Source organism: Strix uralensis, chromosome 10 (assembly GCF_047716275.1).
Source record: "Strix uralensis isolate ZFMK-TIS-50842 chromosome 10, bStrUra1, whole genome shotgun sequence".
In the NCBI taxonomy this organism is placed as follows: Eukaryota; Metazoa; Chordata; class Aves; order Strigiformes; family Strigidae; genus Strix; species Strix uralensis.
Window position 1 is genome coordinate 17,017,284 of NC_133981.1, and position 22,265 is coordinate 17,039,548.

The 22,265-nt window shown below is 36.5% G+C and overlaps 1 protein-coding gene and 1 long non-coding RNA gene across 2 annotated transcripts in view; one reads left to right on the top strand and one right to left on the bottom strand.

Annotated features, from left to right (window-relative positions):
• The window catches only part of DCP1A (decapping mRNA 1A), a 38,651-nt gene that overhangs the window by 9,666 nt on the left and 6,720 nt on the right, over positions 1-22,265 (top strand). Inside the window, exons 4-8 of the mRNA XM_074879374.1 lie at positions 2,866-2,932; positions 9,276-9,414; positions 13,564-13,683; positions 17,746-18,510; positions 20,975-21,040. Of these exons, the coding sequence (XP_074735475.1) occupies positions 2,866-2,932; positions 9,276-9,414; positions 13,564-13,683; positions 17,746-18,510; positions 20,975-21,040 (1,157 nt within the window). The remainder of the gene's footprint in view (positions 1-2,865; positions 2,933-9,275; positions 9,415-13,563; positions 13,684-17,745; positions 18,511-20,974; positions 21,041-22,265) is intronic.
• The window catches only part of LOC141947816 (uncharacterized), a 43,041-nt gene that overhangs the window by 4,447 nt on the left and 16,329 nt on the right, over positions 1-22,265 (bottom strand). Inside the window, exon 2 of the long non-coding RNA XR_012630270.1 lies at positions 16,857-16,957. This is a non-coding gene — a long non-coding RNA (uncharacterized LOC141947816). The remainder of the gene's footprint in view (positions 1-16,856; positions 16,958-22,265) is intronic.

A 22,265-nucleotide genomic window follows, 5' to 3' on the forward strand; every position in this document is an offset into this window, starting at 1 on the left:
TAAGCTGACTGCGCCTTAAAGTAATGGGAGCACAACGTAGAAGAGACCAAGACCTTCCTTTTGGTGTCATCCAGCTGTTCAGCTTGAGCAGGAAGTCTGCCATAATCTTCCATTCTCTCAAAATCTCTTTGTTTTCCCATAGCAGTTTCAATCGAGTTTTAATGATTGATCCAGTTAAGTTTGGAGAGAAGTTGAGTGTTATGTGTATTGATAAATATTTGTGGGTCAGTGTTTCTAATGAAAATTACATATGTCAGACAAGAATGTAGATTAAGATAACTGACAACTACTTTTAATTTTATGAAATCTGGTTTGTCTGTGATACGGGTTACTCATGACTTCATGTGTGTCAAAATGTAGCATGAATCCAACTGAAGGATATTGCTGCTGATGACTACAAACTGCTACTTGATTGCTAAAGATGCTGCCCAACGTTCAGTGTAGGAAAGCTGGATGGAATGTGTTGAACTAGATGGAAAAATTAATCACTTAATTTACTGGCTTATGTTGGACAAACTGCAGTAGAAAGATAATGCCATTAGACGTATGAACATTCAGCTAATATTTATGCTGGGTGTAGTAAAAAGATCACAGGTTTGAAAAGAACTGGTAAGTACCAACTCTGGTTTTAATAAAAGGATGTTCATAGTTAAATTTGCATGCATGTAAGAAATACATCAAATACAGTAATGCAGACACACATACATACTTCTGAGGCAAGGGAGCTGAACTGATAGTACAAATGAGTTCTCTTTTGAAAAGAGGAAGGTAAACATTCCAGCCTGTTGGACCATATCTAAGTTAATGCTCAAGCTTACTTGTTCATGATCTGCTTTATGTCTTTGTAATACTGTTAACCTTTTGCAGTGTCTCCCTATGATTGCTTGCCAGTAGTACAAAGTGGAAAAATACCCTGATACTCTGTACACCAAACTGAGATTTGGATCTACTTCTGGTCTTGTGTAGGCCTGTTTCTGGCAGAATTGAGTGTGACTTTTATCATTTGTCCCATTAAGATATCATTATAGGTTCCTTATCTTCATTTCTTCAGCAAGTATGCTTTTGAAGAAGCTTTTTTTCTCTTTGCAGTTTTTCTGATAATGAAGCCAGGGAAATGAAAGAGCTTTTCTTCAGTGTTAAAACATGCTACATGACTGAAGAATTATCTCAAACTGGAAACATTATCGGGTTTCTATGCAGTACACAATCCAGTTGTATTAAACTAAATATTTCATAAGCATTGTTTACATGTATGAAATGCTTTTTTTATTGGTTTACATCTTTTGTAAGAACAAAGTTCCTTAAATTGTGCTGTATTGATTTCTTTGTTTATTACTTGAAAAGCTTTGTTGTCTATTACTTAAGCTGTAACTTCTAAAGAAACAAACACCCAAATGAATATAGTTGTTGCTTAGTAAAGTTTTTTTTTTTAAAAAAAAAAGGCAAAGTAGAACTTCAGTTTGTCTTAGGATATTGTTGTAGAAATGAGATGTGGGTATGACTTCTTGAGGGATTTGGTCCAACACAGTAAGCCTAGGATAACTGGAAGTTATAGAAAAAAAGTTTGGTAAATAACTGCCCTCTTTGCCATGGCTTGAAATAATTTTGAGTGGGATTTGGTTGAGATTTTTGAGTGTTTTGAGGTGGGAAAAAGGGGGGGTGGGGAGGAGGATTTCACTTTGAAATAAAAATCTACATTTGGCTGGAAAATTGTATTTTTTTTTTTATTATTATTTAAACATTCCTTCACTTTAAGTCATACTTTTATAACCAGTGATTTCAACTTCATAAAAACATTGGCATGAACCGCAGTATAGAGATGAGTTTTGGAAGGCTAAAAGTGTCTTCTCAGAAATGAAAATATTTTAATGGTAACATATGTAAGCATCCAATTGCCTTTGATGTACTTGCACACTGTGCATTGACAAACTTCAAAGGTGAACCAAGATTTGAAATAACCTGCTTTGTGAGCTGGATTAGATACAATTCTGCAAAGAGTTCTGCAGATTTGTTATGTTGGCACAACTGTGGGGACGGTGAGGAGATGAGTATGTGTGTGGGTAAAAACAGCCTCTTTGAAGTGGGATTGCTGATGAAGAAATAGTACATGGTACTACTGACAAAGTTTCTCCCTCTGATGGAGTGCCTTTCAGCTCAGTGATCAGGCTCCAACTCTGCCAACTTTCAGGGGAATTTTAGTTATTCTGAAAGCCAGAATGGGGCTTAGTGTCTTACTTTGCCCTTGTTGCTTTGTCCTTGATACCTTCAAAAAGTAAGGTTCAATATGAATCTAGTTTTAAGCTGCTCCGTGAATGTGGCAGTATGATTGGAGCTTTGGTACTGCTTTCTTCTTGTACAGTAACTCCTCTGCGAAAAGAATTTGGAGAGGGGACCTTTAGAGAGCCTCTGACTAAACTGTCATACTGTAATTCAAACTTTAATATTTTTGTTAAGCTTCAAAATTTGACAAATTTAAAAAATAGTGGGGTTTTTTTTAAATATATTCTTTAGCCTAATTTCAATGGTAAAGTCAGTAATTCAAAACAGAAGGTTGCAACTGTAGTGAGAAGGCATGGGATAGAAGTGGCAGGAAAATGAAGTTTTAACTATTTGCAAACAATATCAACATTTTGTAGTTCTTGCATTTAATCTGACTGAAGCTGTATTTGTGTTTGCACGTGTGCTATCTCTGATTACATTATAAAATAGTAGTTGGTCACACACCGAATATTTGAGTGGAAATTGATGGTAATTTGTATGTTGCAGATTGAATGGACTATTGGTTTTTTGCTTTTTTCCTATTGATTTTATTTTTTTTTTTTTTTACAACTTTGTCTTACACTTGCTTTTTTTTTTTTCTTAAAGTGTCAATTTACAGTATCTGGTTTTATGACAAGAACGACTGTCATCGAATAGCAAAACTCATGGCCAAGTAAGTAATGTGGTCTTATTCTGTAATTCTTTCATGCAATACAACAAAAAAAATTTGAACCTCATAAACAAGTTTGGGGTTTTTCCTCACTCTCCTTAAATAGAAAAATACAACATTCTTGCTGGTACCAGTTTTTTTAATAATCAAAATGTTTGGTTTTTTAAAAAAAATTACAGCATTAAAATTTTCAGTTAAGTGGTAAAAAAATCAGTTGAAGTATTAGTTGGCATTCTCCAAAGAAAGCAAGTATGAACACTTTATTATTTTATATTTTGTATAGGGATGTTGGCAAAAGATCTTCTGATGCAGAAAGTGTAATCAAATAAATGATGGGTTTTTTCACTGGTTTCATGGTTTGTTTGGTGGTGGGCAGGTTTTTGTTTGGGTTTGCGATTTTGGGGTTTTTGAGGTTTTTGTAAGGCATAGCTGTTATTGCTGACTAAAGTGAAGAGATTGGAGAATATTGGGAGAAGCAGGTAGAATCTTATAGAATTAAAGTGATGTTAGGAGAGTAAGCAAAACTGTGAAATAATAGGAGCTTCTTGTTGCTAATTTCTGGATTGTTTGATTTTAATTTTTATTTCAATTTTTTTCTCTTTTTTTCCCCCTTTGGAGATAAATTTGGTTTATAAAGCTGCCATGTCACTTGTTCTTATTTTGTAGTTCCAAGGGCTCCCAGAGATGTCACACAGCAAGAGAATTTCTGCAGTAATCTCAATTTAAAGAAACCTTGAAAGACTGTATTTGCAATAACGTGGTTTTGTTTGTTTAAGCTGCTATCACTGTAGCAGTGCTTAGTGAATCTGTACTGTAGCTGGTTTCATCACCACAGCTGAGGAGGACTTCAGACTAGACTACAGAAGTTTGAGTGAACAGTAGAGGTCAAAGAAGGCTGGAACTGGTTATGTTGGCAGTGTGGCATAAAGTCTTTAAAATATGTCGTGATTGGAGGGTATTCTTGCACCTTTCTGTTCTTTCAGGTGAGGTGCCTTAGAGATTAAGCCAAGACTTTTTTACTAATAGAAAAGGGTGAGAATTAACTTAAGCAAATCTTCAATGTGCTTAGAAAGGAAGGAGCTTGAATTGTGTGACAGAGTAGTTACATTAGCAAAATTGCAAAATGCAGATGTATTGCACAGGACATCTTCTCATGCCTTGTTCTCTGCTTTGCTTTTCTTCACTATCTCACTACTTTCCTGCACTTTCTTTTTTTATTGCATGCCTTAATCAGCATGCTGTGTATTGCAAGTCAGGGCATCTTGAAGACTGGCAAAATCTAATTATATGAAAACTAGTCATACTGTAGACATTTTAAGCTGAATTCTAGTTTCTTGGTCTGGGGTCTTTGCCTTGGGTTATTTTGGCTTTTCCCCACAGAAGCAATGTAAGGCAACACAAATGACAGACTTTGATATCAAGATCTCTTTCTAAATTCTTATATTTCTTTTCTCTCATCCTGGTAACCCTATACAGTTCTCATTTCCCACTTTTTTTTCTTTGCAGCTGTGTTGGACTTTTTGCTGTTATTTGGCTTATTCAAATATAAGGATTAATGATAAGGGTTTATGGAAAACAGTTGTGTGAAACTGACTCTCGGAAATTGTTACCAAATCAAGTAACATGTCTATTGTCTCTCCTCTTTATAAACAGAGCATCAGAAGGGCATGGCTTTCTTTTTTAATGCACTTTTTAATTTAAAACCATGATTAGTGTTTGAAGTGGGAGAGTGCGCTGAACCCTTCAGACTCTACCATATTCTTATTCTGTCATGCACAGCTACACTGCAGATCTAAGTGTCATATAGCAGAACTTGAGTTCATTTGGTATTAAACCAGTCTAGTCACTATAGCGCAAATCATGGGCTATAGATGCTTCAGGGATCTTTAAAGTGTAATCAGGTAACAGTCTGTCTAGCCATGGCACAGCAGTCCATAAAGCATGTCTACCGTTTTTGCAGGATTCTGTAATATTCTGGAAATAACTGTAACCCAGCAGGTTCATTTAAAGCCAGTCTGGGAATATTCTAAGCTTTATTGTCATCTTCTTTGTAAACTGCTATAGCCTGCATTTTCTTGGGTCCCTGATGCCTGTGTTGCAGCTTTATTAACACAGAGGCAGAATTGCCAAAGTTGGTGTTACTGCTTCACCCCTGTTTATGGTGCAGATACTCACATGCTCTTGTGACTGTAGCATCTCAGCACCCTAGAAAGTTTCTGGGATTACAAATGATTTTGGTAGGTCAAAAAGCTGAAATGAATTTTTAAAATGTTGGAAATTTTTATGGTAGGTGTTGGAATGATTGTGGATTAAAAGTATCTTTCAAACTGAAATTAGAGTTAATGCATCAAGCAGACTTTGGGGAACATGTATTGAGCTTTGTCACTTCAAACTTATGCAAGCGAATCTAGAGAAATCAGATGTGTACATTAAAAAATTTATTGATTAGATATTGACAGAATACAGACAGTTAAATTTTGCTGAGCTGGCTAGGATCTCACTTCAGTATGATTTTTAGTCATTGCTGCCATTAATCTGTGCTAGCAAAGATCACATATTTTTTTCGACCAAGTGCTGCTAGTAGTAAATCTTCATTATCTGAGTGCTTTTTTTCATAAAGTCTTTCTTCATTATTAGATTATGGAATGTCTGAATACTGCTAGTTCTTTTTTCCTTTTGTGTATTGGTTTGGGAGTAACAAAAATATTGGCAGAAGCCATTTCTATGCTGAGAAAGGTATTTAGTGTAAGTATATTTACTTGTATTTGTTGACAAAGCACTGTAGAATGAAATCACATTTCATTTGGTACCACATGCCTTATAGCTTCTTAGTATCCAGAGATTCATATTAGTGAAGTGTGTCTTATTATATAACAAAATGAAGGCATTCTAGTTGCACATTACTGTGGGATGGAAAAGCTGCACTTCTGAGGCTGTTGTTACAAACTTTATGAAAAGCAGATTGATACTATTTTGCTGACATCTGTTTTCACAAACATCAAGCTTTTTCTACCCCAAATTGAGTAGAAGGCAGTCAGAAGAAAAGTAAAAGTGCTGATACTTCTGTGTGCTTCTCTATACAAAGGAGGCTGAAACTGCAGGAGTTATTTCATCTTGGGATGAAAGATGTATTTAAGAAAACTTAAAATACACTCTTTAATTTTAAAAAAATAAAATTGAATCTTGGAGAAGGAAAGCTGCATTTCAGCATATGGTAGCAGGCTCCATCAGGCTTAGTTCAGTATATTTTGAAATAAATATTTACATTGTCTTCCAAGACTATTAATTTTATTCCACAGGTTTTTTCTTTGTCTTGGGTGGAAACTTGGATTTACACCCTTTTGTTTAGGTGAGGGGTGTTTTCAATCACTGATAGGACAGAGTACTGCCTTTATAGTACCTCAGAGCTTCAAAAATCTAACCATAAAAGGTTTCAAGGAGATTTGCATTCTCTTTCCTGCTGTTTGACCTGACCTTATTGTGCCAGACTGAGTTAACAAGATTGCAGGCCATCCATTTATATTTTCGTGGCTTATCTTTCAAACGAAAAGTAAGTTACTGTTTGTAGGCTTTGTAATCACAGACTTCACTTCTCACGTTCCCTCTCCTTCCCTGTCTCTCCCCCTGCTGTCCCCCTCCACCTTCTGTGAGTTGTGCCAGGTATATTTTTCAACGCTATAACTGCATATATTCTTAAATGAACTGTCACAGCAGCTACTGTGTCCTCGAAGGAATGTGTGCCTCTTCCACTATCTGATATAATGGAAAGAAACAGCAGGCCTTGCTTAAAAAAGATTTAATCCTGGATTGCATACAGAGCATGCTCAGTATACAGATTTGCATTAGTTGACTTTTTTCCCCAGCCAAGATATTTGATTTATAGAACTTCTCCTCTTTTTTTTTTTTTTTTTTTTTTAAGAATTCTAGAATTTTCTGCAATGAAAAAAATTTATGGGAATCATCAAACTCCTAACTTTAGAAGGAATTAATTTGGGTCAAGTTAAGTCAAGAGGATTGTTTGAGGGAAGAGCTTTCTAGAAGTAGGACAGAAACCAGGGTTTTTGAGATTTTTGTGAAACTGTTGCATTCTGACACGTAAATTTGTAGGGGTTTTTATTTTTAGGTTAGTTTCTAAGCTTGTTTTAGCCTGTTTCAACAGAGAGACCCAAACTACCTTCTGAGATGCAGTAAATTAGAAGTGGGAGAGTATCTCAGAGAGTTTTGGGGCTATACTGTTTCACATTTGCCCCATCACCACCTTCTGAATGTAACCTGCACAAGACAGAAGGTGAAGGAAGAGCTTTTAGGCAGTTATCTACATGAGAATATAATCTGTTACTCTTAAAAAAATTTTTTTAAAAAAAATTTAAAAAAAGAAGGTAACAAACTTCATAATGGACAATAGAAAAATGAAATGTTTTTCAGAAATCTTTGTGAAAGATTTCTGTGAAATGGAACGTGCTCCTTGAAGATATTTTGCTATGAGACAAATTAGTACTATTTTAATGGGAAGATGTTTTATTGAAACCTTCTGGACCAACTAGTTAAGAGCAGAAGGAGGGTCTCAAGATTGAAGCCTTTGCTTCACCTGTCAGGCAGTGCATACATGACTTCAGCTGTCCAGATTTTTCCCTTTTAACCAAAGTATTTATTTTTTCTGATACAATTATGCTGACACTTAAAATCTCAAAGTATTCTGGTTCTTTTACCTTGTTCTTTCACATCCCTAGTTTTGGAGCTGAGTTTAGACAGGTCCTAAGTCAGGACTGTATGACCCCGTGGGGTGCTAGAACAAAATGTTCTCTCAGGGTGTCACCATAGAAACACTTGTACAGTATTGAGCTGCTTCATCTGAACGAGCACATGCTGCAGTTCTTAGAAACTGTCAGTGTAGATTGGCCTCCCTATTCAGAGCTCCGTTTGCAGGTGAATGCTTGCTTACGAACAGGGAAAGCTGTACTAATAATGAGAAGCTGGTTAAATAAGCTTGTATGATTAAAAATTATCAAAGTAATTTTGAAAGCAGCATTGAATTGTTAAAAGCCAAATCTAACCCTTGTTCAAATAAATGCAGCTAAGCTCTAGTGAAGCAAAGAGGCTTGGCTGTTAGAAAACTGGGAAGAAACTTCCAAGACTTGAACTAATTTTTTCCTAAGAAATGGCAACATAGAGGTGCATATAGAAATCTAATTATTCCACAGTCTATAAAATCTAGAGTTTGTCCTGAATCTTAGCTGACCCCAAGAAACTGGGGGCTGGAATGATTGACACTTTCTGTGATTGTTCTGATGGCATCTCTTGGCTCCCCCATCAGCCATCAGTTCCACAGCGTGAGAGTTCTCAAATGATGTGCCAGCTCCAGAGCTCTGCCCTGTTTACAGTGCTTGTTTTTTCTTAACATATTTGATTAATGCAGGCTTAAAAAAGAAGGGATTACAGGCTGGTGTGTGTTTATTTCAAGAGGATAAGCTTTAGCGCATCGCACAGCCATGTATATCTTGTGAACTGCGTATGGATTAGGAGTAGAAGTATATGCTGCCCTCCTTTACTTTTATTAATGAAACGTACCAGATGCACGTCATCTTCTTGCATATCTTAACTGTCTTTTAAAATGAAGCTTTTTGATACTTGAGGCAGGTAGGAGTGGAGTAGAAGTGGTGAATGAACCGTAGGCATCAAAGGCCAGAGAAAAAGATGTATTGTAGACCTTCAGGTAACTGGAATCACTACAGGGCAGCTAGAGAAGAAAATGGTTTGCCCTTCTTTTCAGAGCCTTAAGTAGGGGAGTAAGGGGTAACTTGCTCTGAGGCTCCTTGCAGACTGACTCCAGAGACATCTGGTGTGAGCCAGTTCTCTCCCACTGTCTTTGTTTTGTTGTATAATGGTAGGCCTCATCCTAAATTAGAACTGGTTTGTAATTGGTTTTTGTTGAATAACATGGCTTGATTTGGCTAAATATGGAAAAAATGCAAGTTAGAAAGTAAAGAGTAAAAAATGTATTTGACTGTCTATGGTATAATACACATGCTCTTTGTATAACACATGCTTGAATGTCCACATATTTTATTGTAAAAATGTCTAAATATGAGTTTTACAGAAGTGGTGTTTACTGTAGGCGAACTTTGTGAGAACCAGTGCTGTCTGGATTGGAGATAAATCGTACAGACCATTTGACAGTTTGACTTGTAGCAAATGAAAACTTGTGTAACTTTGGTCAGCTACGTGTTAGGCTTTTATTCAGGCAGAACAAAATTTGTTAATATGAAGGGAGTACACTTTACTGCTTTTTGCAAGGTGTTAACTCCAGATAAAATTTTTAAATCTTGTTTCTCCTTTCCTGTTACAGAGTGGTAGAACAAGAAGCTCAGAGATCACAACAAGTTTCCCAGGACAGAAAAAGTCCCAGCAGAACCAATGGCTGCAATGAAAACAGGCCCATTGACATCCTGGAAATGCTTAGTAAAGCCAAGGATGAATATGAACGAGTAAGGAAATGTCATCTTTTTTTCTCTTTTCCCTTTCTCCCCCCCCATGAACAAATAAAAGCACTACTTCTACTTCTGAGTAGGGCTTAGGACATCATCTAAAGGGCTTAGGACATTATATGGAGTCCACTGACATAGCATGCCCTGTGATTTCTGAGTGAGAGATGATAGAGAATAATTCTTACATACTACATTGTCTTATGCAATACACTCTAACCCAAGATTGCAAAGTAGTGCACCGAATCTGTAATTTAATGGGCCTGTACATTCCTATGTTTGAATTGCTACCTTCTGGGGGGGGGAAATACGATTTTAAAAACAGATACCTGGAGATGAGACACAGCAAAATGTTTTTCTAAAATAGGTGCATGGGCTGCTTAATCTCAGTATTTGTCTGCTGTCTTGTTTTGTGAGATCATTGTCAAAGGAAACATGAATAAATAGGTATATATGTAACACTGCAGAAGAACGTAGCACTGAACATGTCTGGTTTTGTGATCTTGAAGTTCGTTATTGTAAATATTCCTTATAGTCCTGACACTTTGGTTTTCCAGTTTTTTCCTCTGTACTGAAAGTCACTGGCAGAGATCTGCTGTGATTCATGCCACAATCAAGAGCATTCATTGGGCTGCACAATAAAATGCATTGACATGTTGAATAATATAACAGAAGCCCAGAAACTTAGTGAACTATCCCATGTCTGTGATACAAGCACAGATGTACAATGACTTAGAGAGAAGGGGCAATGTGGGGAAAAATAAATATTTTTAAATGGTGTGGGATTTGCATGTTGCATGCATAAGTTTTATTTCTGTAATTATTACCTTAGTGGGCAACTCTCTGCTTACTTTTTCATTATTGTTCATCTTTAAGAAAGCCTATCTGGAAAGTAGTTTTTAACACATTAGGTGTGTTTGTTTAAAGAGCAGGCATTCTCTGCCATGGTTTCAGCAGCCTTGTTTTCAGACTGATGTCTTGTTCCCTCCCTCAAGTACAGTATACTAGGAAACAGTCTCTGATGTCAGGCAAGAGAGGTTGAATACTGATTTCCAACTTGAAATGTAGCTTGGTAGACTTATTTTACAATTTCTACTGCTGTGAGACAATTTTTTTTGCTGGGAATAGCAAATAAAAATTGTACCCAACAGCGTCTGTCTCCTCTTAGTCTCAAAATAAGACTTGCAGTAGTAGAGATTAGAGATTTAGTCATTCAGTACATTTGTAGACTCTATGTAGACTAAGTATAACAATACTGTTCCCCTATCGTTCTGTTCCCCAGTTTACTACCTCTGTCCAATCTATTGTGTATCTATCCTTTTAATAAATTATTTCAGAAGGGTGAGTCTGGTATCTTTTGCCAGTGCTAAATTCACAAGTTTATGTAATGAAGAAGAATATTAGTTCTCTTAGGGAAAAATTATATAGTTCAGAGGACCAAATTCATCCATGCAGGACAAAAATAAGAGTGATATGTGGGAGATTCAAAAAAGGTAACAGATTCTGAACACATCTCTCCCCAAGTATAACAATACAAGAATGTTCTGTAGTAAAATGATGTGTGAATTGCAAAGCTGTGGTATGGTTTTTGGTGTTGTACTGGTGGGAGAAGAGTTAGCATGAATAGAGTGCTTGATTCCTTCCAGAAGTTGCTTGTGCAGTAGGTCACAGTAGAGTTCCTTTGAGTAGTTGGGATTTGAGTCTTTGTAGGATTCTAGATTGTTACAATACAATGTGGGATGCGAAAAGAATGAACACCCTTATTTGAGACAACTTGTCACTTTCTGACATAGATTGAGGGCAGGTAAATGTGACAAACCATAAAATATATTTGATTCAGGCTAGATACTAGTTTCTGAAAATCAGTAGTGTGTTTTTTGAACTCCTTAAATACAGATTAAAAAAAAAAAAATGCTTCCAATTCTCTGAGCATCAATGCTGTTTGGGCAGAAGGTGTCTTTGTACAAAGGCCAGCATTGTGGAAATAGCAGCTTTTGTGAGAAGCAGAAGGAAGCATCAAAACTTGAATGACTCGTCTTTCAATGTTGTATCAATTGAGATGGATTTCAAGAAATTAAAGGCTTTTTGGGGAAAAAAAACCCAAACAAACATGCACCCCAAGAACTCACAATTTTGGTAGTGCCCTTTTAGGGAGTGATGAAGCCTTTCTCCCTCTTTGTCGTTGCAGTATTGGATAATACATATTTCCAACAGATGGCTCTTAAAAATGACTCAGAAAGGATATTCCAGCTTCTCCTCTCCTAATTTTCAGATTTTTCATGTAAGAGTACTGAAAAGCTTTTGCTAGAAACAGAGTTCTTGAGCATCATGGATGAAGCTCTGTAGACAAAATACTGATAAACAGGCAATAGTATGCAGATCTTGTGGTGGACAGTCGATGTCTGTGGTGTCTGTAATACAATAGGGAAATATGCAGGACATGGACTACAGTAGAGCACTGTATAATTGGGTATTTTGTGTGTTGATCTTGATTTGTTTTTGTGGGGTGTGTGTTCTTGATGCTTTTAGAAGACTAGTGAAACTAGAATAATTTCTTAATTTCCTTTTTGTGTATGTGAACTGTAAACTGACTCTGGTGAACATAATCCCATAGTCTGCTATGATTGTAGTTGTGTAGAAGTTACCAGATAATCAGAATTGAGCAGTGCTCATTTCAAGCAAACTTCTTTGGAGAACGCTTTGTTGACCACCTCAGCTTTAGCAACAAACCTCTGGCATATTAATTTTGGAACTCCCTGTAGCCAAGGTATGTCAGTGTTAACATGATTAGGTAACCAGCTTGTTTTGAAGGTGGCTTCTTGAGAGACCTTTCCTGTCTTAATTTTTTTTTAATATAATTTTTTGGCACTTGATAATTACGCATGAATTTGTATTTAGGAGCAGAAAGTACTTATCTGCCTGGTACATTCCAGATGGATCATACAGTAATCCTTGTGTGCAGCCCACATGAGATTGGCAGAGTGTCAGCGTGAGAAGGGGGCAGAGAGGGGAAAAAGAGATTTATGAAGGTCTGAGTGATTTAATCTAGGATTCCAAATCAGCTTAATCCTTCAAGTACTCACTACATATGTGAAAATGAATGAATTCTGAGATTTTTAAATTTTTTTTTAATGAAGTGAATGGATGCTTTTTATAGTGTGTGTTGTGAGTATGTTTCAGTATGAGCATGGAAACATACTGCAGCTCATCCTCTAGTGAGAAGAAAACTATGCTTTGTCTGATGTGTTTGTAAGCACAAGGCATCCAGCATTTCAGGCACAAAGAGTTCTGACCTTCAAGTTAGTGGCTAAAAGTCAGAGAGATGGAAGAAGTTGTTCCTTGTCTCTGTTCCTAAATCACAATACACAGTCTTGATTTTGTGTTTATTGTTTTCAATTAGAAATTGGAAATGAAAGAATAATAAAGTTCAGGTTGTTTTTTAACTTGTTGCTGAAAAGTTTAACATAAAGTTATGTGTACGATGTAGTTTACCTATTGAAAGCTAAACTGTTCTGCAGTTTGGGTTTTTTCACTGGTGATTTAAACTGTAATACAATTTCTGTTTTTATTTATGTATATATTTGTTAAAGATGAAAGTCAGCTCAATCTGTAAACATACTGTCTGTTATAATGCAACTCTTGCCTGTTTTCTGCCTTGTTCACAGAAAACCAAATTAACACCTTCTGAAAATTAAATCTGGTTAATTAAATCTGGTGGAAATAAGTCAGTGACAAGCTTTCTTGCCAGCCACTTTGAATGATTGCTGACAGGATTTTTTTTCTATGTTGTTTCTAGTTTGGGTTATTGATTTAATGAAGTATAGCAAACTTCCTCATTAGCAGCTAATGCAGATAAAACATGTGAAAAGCCTGCATATTTTTATTTGCTTTCTTAGTGAGAAAAGTGTGAAGCCAGTTGTCTTTTTTAATAGTAAAAGCTTTATGAATACATACCAGATGGTGGATGTCTTGGTATGATTCTTATTTCCTAAAATTTGTGAATTCTACAGTGTCTTACAAAAATCAGCACTCTGTACATTGTCTATATTTCAGTCAAAGTGCCATGTAAACTGGATTGTAGTAGTGGATAAATGTAGACTTAAAACTCATTTATTTGTTTAAATTTTTTTTTTTTTTTTTTTTTTTTTTTAGAATCAGATCAGTGACTTAAGTATTATATCAAGTTCTGGAATGCAACAAAATGCAAATCCTCCAAAGCCAGAAAGCACAGAGCCTTCAGAACAAAAAATCTCATTACAAGTGCAAGAGCAGGTATGTTTCATCCAAACCTAAATAAGGTGCTGGGTTTTCTTCCATTTAGTAGTTTGTTTTGGTACCAAAATATTTTTTTCTCAGAATTCCTGCAGTGTTGTCTGCTGAATGCATTACCACTTTGAATAAGCTAATGGGTTTGAAGACTTCCAGGATCCTAAATTCTGTCTTTTAACTTAGCATTTAAAAATATGAGGCTATGTCCACAGTACTGTGAATATCCAGATATGTTTGAATGGGTTAACTTGGATTCTGGAAGAAGTCGGTCCGTAGTAGTGTGCAGGATGATTTGCAGAGCAGGAAGCAAGAAAAAAATTTTCTCTGCCAGATTATTGGACTGAATATGGCATCAGTTATCTGTATACTCTGCTACAGTCTTTCACACACGAGCTCAAGCCCTATTTTCTCATGTTTGAGACATTTACTTAAGGTTTACCTGTGCTGCCTTCAAAGCAATAGCTACAGTTCTGCTAACTTAAATCAACAGTAAATTGCTAGACAAGAAATGGAAGGCGCTTCAGTTATGGCAGTACCGAATTCTCTTCGGCATAATGAAAATGCGTTTACCTATCTTCTCCCACACTTCTGTAGCTTACATTGAGCCTCTGCTTGTATGCAGGTTTGGTAATGATATCAGTCAGCTTGGCTGATTCCTTCATACTTAAATTGTGGAAAAAGTGTATGTGGTTTTGTGTTGGTTTGCTTCAGGGGTTTTTGGGGGGCAGAGGGGACTATTTGGGGTTTGTTTTTTTTTTTCCTGTGTTAAGAACTTTTTGATAGTATATTCCTTCCCCTTCGGGAAAGGAAATACTGTTTAAAAAAAAAAAAATGTTCAGTGTTTTTGGGGAGGGATGTTGCTCAAATTGTGGTAATAGTAGTGTTGAGATCTATTTCAGGTAAATACTAGATACAACATGTTGAATCAGCATGTATCCAAATATCTACAAATTCTAAATCTGGGTGTTACTCCTCTAATTGAATTGTAAGCCACAGTAAAAATGCTAGTGAAAGTAACCTCTGCTTCACAGGAATATTGTCTTTGAACCATGGGAAACTTGTTACAAAATAAAATACTTGGTATCATCACTGGAGTGGCTGGCATAGGGAGCAATAGTTCAGTATTTAGCTCCATTTTCTAGTAAGCATTTCTGCGCAGGGAAGGGGTAGCTTCATACAAGACTTCTCAGAGATAAGTTTAGGGAAAAAAAAATATTCTTCAATAACTAAGTTCCCGGTAACACCTGAGTAGCTTGGGCCTGCTTGCAGTGCCACCCAGTGGGCACGGAAAGGTCAGCAGTGGTTCTCCTCAGAAGACCCCCCGCTGAGGGAAGCTGCAAGACCCGCTTCCCCTCCTTGCCGCAGTTTACTGTTGTGTTTCTGATGCAATAAACCACCGTGTCTGAAAAGTGAAATGCCCTTTGAAAATGTGTGCAACCTTGCACTTAGTACTTGTAAACAAAATACTTACTTTGTAGTATTTTTGTAGTAGTGGTTGTAATTTCGAATACAGGGCTAGGGTATGGCAGCAGGAATCTCTTTTAGGAGATGGGGAACTAACAGCTAATGAATTAAAATGAGGGGTGGGGCGTTTGCCGGGATTACTTCCTATCACAGCCCCCTCCACCCCCTCAGCAGCATCTCTGCTTTTGGATCAGCACAGTGATAGACTGACCCCTGGCAGCCAGCTCTGCTAGCTGCATGCCTGGTCTTGAGACCTGCAGCAGGGTTGCCTGAGGCTTTGTTTTAAAAGAAGATATTTTCTTTGGGGTCACCCCATGTAGACTGTACGCAGTCAGCTGAAGTGCCCCACCTGACAGCACATGGAATTGCAGAACAGAAATCAACGAGCTAATAAAGGAAAAATTGGAAAGATTCCAACAAATTGCTCTGAAGTAATTAAAGGGAAACATTCAATTTATAGAACAGGTGAAATGGCATATTTTTAATTCTGTTGAGCTATTTAAAATAATAGCTGCAGAGATGTTGGAAAAAATTGGGTAACATAAGAGACAATAATTCTGTAAAGTTAGGTAACTGGGTTCAACTATATCACAGATGTGTTTGTTCTTAATCACATTTTTAACAATTTGGACAACTGGAAGACTACTGGAAAAACATTCCATTTCAACTGTAAAAATATATTTTTCATCTAATTGAAACAGGTGACCAGTGAAATGAAGAACTAGTGTACATATGATAAGTACTGTGAGATTACTAAACCCCTTCCAAAATGCCACACTTGTGTGGATTTCATGCTAAAGATATCACAGATTTGGGAATAAAAATAAGTGTCTTCTGTGCGATAGTCTGAAGTTCAAATTTTTTATCTCAGCAGCTGAAATGAAAGTCAGTGGCAAAACTGAACCAGAACACTGAAATTAAACTTTATGGTGGCAGTTCTAACTGCTAATTCATGTTTTAATCTATCTGAAATAATTTCTGGATAATCCCTCTGAGCAGCACTCTGTTCCTATCAAGTAAAGTGATCATGTTGCATTTTTGCAAACCCTGCTGATAAGAGTCTTTGTAACACCCTAAGTTGACGACATGCTCAAAATATACCTCGGCCAGAGATGGGACAGGCAAAAGGCTGGAAGTTAACTTCGTGTTTGAGACTGTATTCATGTAAGGGGCTAATCAGACTTGGATAAGAGCATGGTAGAGATTTCTGTTTATTATTTGAATATTGTAATGTATTACTGAAGGAGTACTAGCCAATTTATCATACTGAAGTGAAAAGCTGAGTTTGAAATGAGATGGAATAGTGATTTTTCTCTTAACGGAATCTTTACAGTTGAAGGACAGGTCTCCAAATCAGCAAGATCAGTGGAGAAAAGTAAGAACAACTTTCTAGGAAGAATTCCTAACATAATTAACAAGGTTTATAAACTATAGAACATCTCAGATGCAAAATGAAAGGGTGCCTGACTTTAAGCTAGCTAAAAATGAGTAACAACAATGGCAGTAGAGATCAGTAACCTGGGCAGAAGTCAATATGATTTCAAGCTCAAGGGTTTTTTGGTTTGGGTTTTTTTTTTTGTTAGGCTACTTGCATGCTATCTGTACTGCCATGCCTTCAGTGCTGTTATCTGTGCTAAGAAAATTGGAGCTAGCATAGCAATGTCATGGTACAGTAGTTGTCATTGTAAAACAGCATCTTTGTTTAGACATACCATCAGAATACACTGGAATTGTGCTGCAGGCCATTCGGTCTTCTGAACAGAATGTTGTATTTTAGTCCAGCTGTTTTACATAACTTCTGGTCCTGTGCAACCTTAAAAAAAAAAAAAAAAAAAACAGGGAAATTTTGAGATCAAGGATGTTAATAGCTGTTTCTTTTCTCTTTAGTGAAACACATTTTAAATATTTTCAGCAAAATATTAAGAAGATTGTATCCTTAAAATCAGATATTTTTTTTCCTAACAATGTCATTTGTGTAGGCTAGATGTATATTTTTGGGAGAGACTAAAGGACTGGTAGATGTAACTGTGTGTGTATATATACACACTTTTCAAAAAGATATGTCTACATATGTTTAGTTTTATACAGATTCTTTTACCTATTATAACATCTGTTGCATTGTTAAAGAAAAGGGTGAGAAGAACTGTCTAGGCATGTATTGCTAGATCAGTTTACCTTCAGGTTTCTCCGTTCCTTTCCCGTCTTTTAATTATTTCCAACTCTATAAATTCTATGTGGATTTGGTCAACATGTATGTTCTCCCCCTCCATCCCCTGAAGTGCCTTATGTAGTTAGGGCTAATCGGTGATGGCAGGTGCCATCTTAATGGACAGAATCCATTGCCTTCCCCCTTCTTTGCTACTAGTGCACAGACTGTCCATAGAAGGTTGGAGAGGTAAAGCTTACATAGACAGGGTGTTCCTTGTAAATGAAATTGATTTCAGAAATCCTATAAATAGGGCACACTTGATATCGTAACTGTATTTTAAATTCATTTGACCTAGTTGTGTTTTGGTTTTATTGAAATTGTAATACGGTGTGAGATGCACAGTGGTAGGTATATTTTTCTAAATTGAAAACTTACTTTTTCCTTCCTTCTAGCCATTTCAGTCAAGGCAGAAGCATCTGACTTTGGAGGAACTGTTTGGAACCTCTGTACCAAAGGAACAGCCCGCAGCTCCGTATCCCAATCCAGAGAGAAAGGAGAAGTTGCAGACTGACACCTCTGCCAGAGAGCAGCACAGTTTGCTCTTGCCTTTTTCCTTTGACCAATCAACAGTAATACAACAATCACTAGGGAAATCTGAAAGTCCAAGCGTTAAAACCAGTGCCAATCCTTTGAATCAGCAGGAATGTTTAACACCTATGCTAATACCTCCAGCGTCAGTTTCCCAGCCTGATATAAAAAATGTTTCAAGCTATTCAGTTCGTTTAAGCCCTATTCTTAATTCAGCCTCGACAATGGAAGCTGCCCCTGCTCAGAAGCTTCCTGGCCTAAAACAAAACAACAGTATAATGCAAGTTATGCAGCAAGCTGCCAAGCAGATATCCCCACTAGTGAATCAGCCGCCATCTGAAGTGAACCACGCTCCACAAAATCTAATGGCTGGCCAAAGCCAGCTTATAGCACCCTTGACATCAGCAAACACAGGAACTGTCTCAAATACGTCCCATACAAGTGTTGATCTTCTCCAGAAACTCAGGTTGACCCCACAGCATGACCAAATGCAACAGCAGTCTCTCACTAAGACTTCCTTAACACCAAACATCTCTGCCTCGGTTGGCCAACTTGCAACACCAGAAAGCTTCAAAGAATCTCACAGTAAGCCATCAACCTTGAACAGCAAGATAATCTCTCCCCTTCAGGTATTTTGTGGGTTTTTATATCCGTGAAGCTTTAGACTGTTTTTAGACTACATGTATTTTCCGTTGGAAAATGTGCTGTTATATATTAGCCTTTTAAAAATAATGAACAACCTCCACTGTGTGATACCGATTGAATTGCAAACTTAGAAATCCAATTCCATTAGTTTGATAGCAGATGCTAATGATACAAGTGACAGACCTGTCTGTAGAGGAGGAGGTTTTTCAAGCTGGTGCTGTTAGGGGATGAATAAGTCCTAAAGAATTCATCTGTACTTGTGTCAGAAAAATACTGCTAAGAACTGATGATCTGAGAGGGGGTAGAAGGTTACAGACTGATCAGTATTATGAGAGTTGATGCTGTGGAAGTCTAGCCCGTACCTTCTTTGAAGGTACAAAATCAACAATTTCCTGTTTCTCGTTATTTTGCTTTGGATGTTTTATACTCCTTCCATTTTGACCCCCTTCTGCTGCGGATACCTGTCAGCTACATTGAAATATCATTAGTTATTTAGTAAAATGGATCATAAACTGATTTATTTTGTCTAATTGATCACCTTGGTTTGTTTTATCCTAGTATCACTTACAAAGGACCTCTTAAACTTCCTATTTCTTGGAGGAGAATCTATTGTCTGTGCCTTAATATAGGCCAAAGCAGTAAATATGTTTTGAGAGACTAGGTGAAAATGTCACTGCTAGTCTGTAAGGTTAATGTGTGTGGCTTTGTGTTATAAATTATTTCCTATCAATTAGTGTTGCTCTGCTGTATAATTGGCTACCTCAGTAGTAAAGACATTAATGAGTTTGGGTTATTGGATTTCTTTTTTCTCCAAAGGGAGTAACTTTCTGTAGTGCCTACCTCTGAGGTTATCCAAAGACTTCTCTTTGTTTTGTTGCATTACTATTTTATTTTATTTACACTCATGTAGATTAAGCTGGTGTTTGATCATGTCTTCTTGCATCTTGGCTACAGTGATAATGCAAGGATAAAAAACACCAAACAAAATTACTTACATCTGCATGAATTTCCTAATGCTTATTATTATCCAGTCTTGCCACTGGGTTTTAATAAGATCTTTGGTAGCCCCGTTTGGGTCAGCTGCTACTCTTTGCTATGAATATGGTGATGACCTGCTCATAACAGAGATGCAAGCAAAAGCTCAGCTCTTCAGCCTGTAACTTGTCCTAAGCATTACTTTAGAATACCCTGTATTTATCAAGTGTTGCTTTAAAAGAGTTATCCCTGTCTTAATGTTTAAGAAATGGGTATGTTTTCATTGTGCTGTCTTTCTAATTACCTTATTTCTAATCTACTGCTATGGTCGAAAATTTCTCAAGAAGGCTGTGACTGCTACATGCTAGGATTATCTTACTAATGATCATCTTTTTGAGGTGTTTGGACCGATTAATTTTGCAGAAGGAGGAGGAGGTCCAAGTACACCATTGAGCAGCTATGTTGATCTGGTATTGAAGAACTGCACATTCTGAGCAGTATTTTTTTCTTTCCTGTACTACTAAACCGTGGTACAGGTTTAACTGAAGATTGTAGTATATTTGAGCATTCGGAAAAGCTGGCTGGGTTTGTCCATAACTGCCCTTGACTGCATTTATTCAATGTCTACTTGATAGCCTTGGGAATTAGCTCTTCATATGCTAGTCTTATACCTTGTTTTTCTCCTTCCACCATGTTCATTGTATGTACATATTTTCATTAGACAAAATTCTCAGTAGTCCAGATATACTCTCAAACTAGCAAAAGACTTAACTCATGTGTAATTAGACTTCAAGAATTTGATCTTCTGCTTGTTACCGCTTCATAAAGCTAATTTTATTTTTGTCATTAAGGACTATCAATTCCCTGAGGGTTTTCATTGCAGTTCAAGTAAACTAAGTACTATCTGTTGTGAAGGGTATTTTCCCGTGCTGTGTTGCAAAGAGGTATTTCAAATGGCAATGCTTGAATTTAATTATATTATAGTCTTGAAATCTGACTAAAGAAGAATCTGGGTGCTGTTTGTAAAGGTATAAAATACTTCTGAAATTCTAGCAGAAAACAGCATTTAATTTTTGTGGAGGTGATTAGATAAAAGTCCTAGAAAAAAATACTGAATTTAACCTTCCTGGCAATTTACCAAACTGATTACAAGGTACTGAACTCTTCCCTTCGTAGTGTTTTTGTTCCCAGTTTCAGTGTTTTTAATGTTTAGATTTTTTTTTTTTAACTGTATTGGTCTTTCTTCAGAAGTTACGGCTTTACAGGTTTGCTGTAATACTGAAAGCATAAAACAAATTCAAATCTTTCCTCTTTTTCCAACCCCATTGATTACATCGGTTTTACAAAATGGATCGAATTACATCTAAAATCTATTGAAATTTGCATTTTTGTGCTTTCATAAAAACAGAGAACCACTACTGGAAATTGAGCTGTGGATGCTAATTTGTGAATTATGCTTTCTTTTTAACTTAGACTGTACAACAAAACAAGGAATCAGAAGTATTTCCACAGCCGAAGACTTTGTCTATAACAAGTCAAGTAAGTGAATAAGTACCTCTGCTAATTGTTGGTTTTCTTAAAAAACAATTTAAAAATTAAAAAAAAAAAAGGGGGGTAAGGGTAAAACTGTGGTAGGCAGTTGCTATCTCAAATCATCATTGCTCACTGACCATATTTAAAGTGCTGTTCCAAAGCAGAAACAAGCTGTACTGAACCAAGGGGGAGTTTCTGTAGATTGCTGTGAATGAGTACATTTTTTTGTTGTACTGTGCCTCTTATTGTTGGTCCTAATGAAGAAATGAGAATACATATTTGGATCTGCAATCTTGCATTGAGTTTCACCATTTGAACTGTTTTTTTAATCTTGTAAGCAAGCGGTACTATTGCTATAATATTAGTCTTAGCCCAACCTTAAGCACCGCAGAGGCATAAAATGCACTCCTTGCCTGTCTCTTTCAGTTTTCCTGAGATACCTTGTATTTTATGAAAAAGATACCAAATGAAAAAAATGGAAGATAGAGGAAGAAAATAATAACAAGCATTTGTTTCTGTAAAACTTCCTAATAGCAAGTTTTAGTGATCTAAATACAGATTTAACGTTGTTAGAACTACCTTTGAATAACAGTTCAAAACAATGCCAATATAAAATTTCAGGTTGCAGTTAAAAAAAACCTGGTAATAGTGAAGTCTTCAAGAATTGTTTTTAATGGCCTTTTAGTTATGTATTCAGGATATCATCTCTAATTTAATTCTACTTTTCCTTTATCCACCCCCTCCTTTTTCAAATCTGTTAAATTGCCTCATTCTTGTCCAACTTGCACTACATAAAAGCAGTTTTAGTAGCATGACCAAATCTGATTGTGAAGGCAGTAAAAATGGTCCTGCTTAAAGCAAAATGCTGGTTTAGCTACTGGCCTGCTGTAAGACAAGCTATACAGTTTGTTCATGACACAGTAAATAATTACCTAAATAAAAGCATTTTACATGGATTTTGGAATTTTAAGAAATGTGTGCATGTTGTGTGGTAAACTGCATTTGTTGGCTTAAACATGCTGTCTTCAGCTGAAATCCCATGCTGTAAGTCTTCACAGTTTTGACTATAACAAAATCAATTTGCTAGTTCTACCATTGTTGATGTTGTTATATATGCATTAATTTTAGATGGCTTTGCAGTTTTTTTTCTTCTGAAGATTTTTGATTATCCAGAGGGAACTCTTTCTGCTAACGTATCAAACATCTTTACATAGCACGTTTAGTCTTGCTT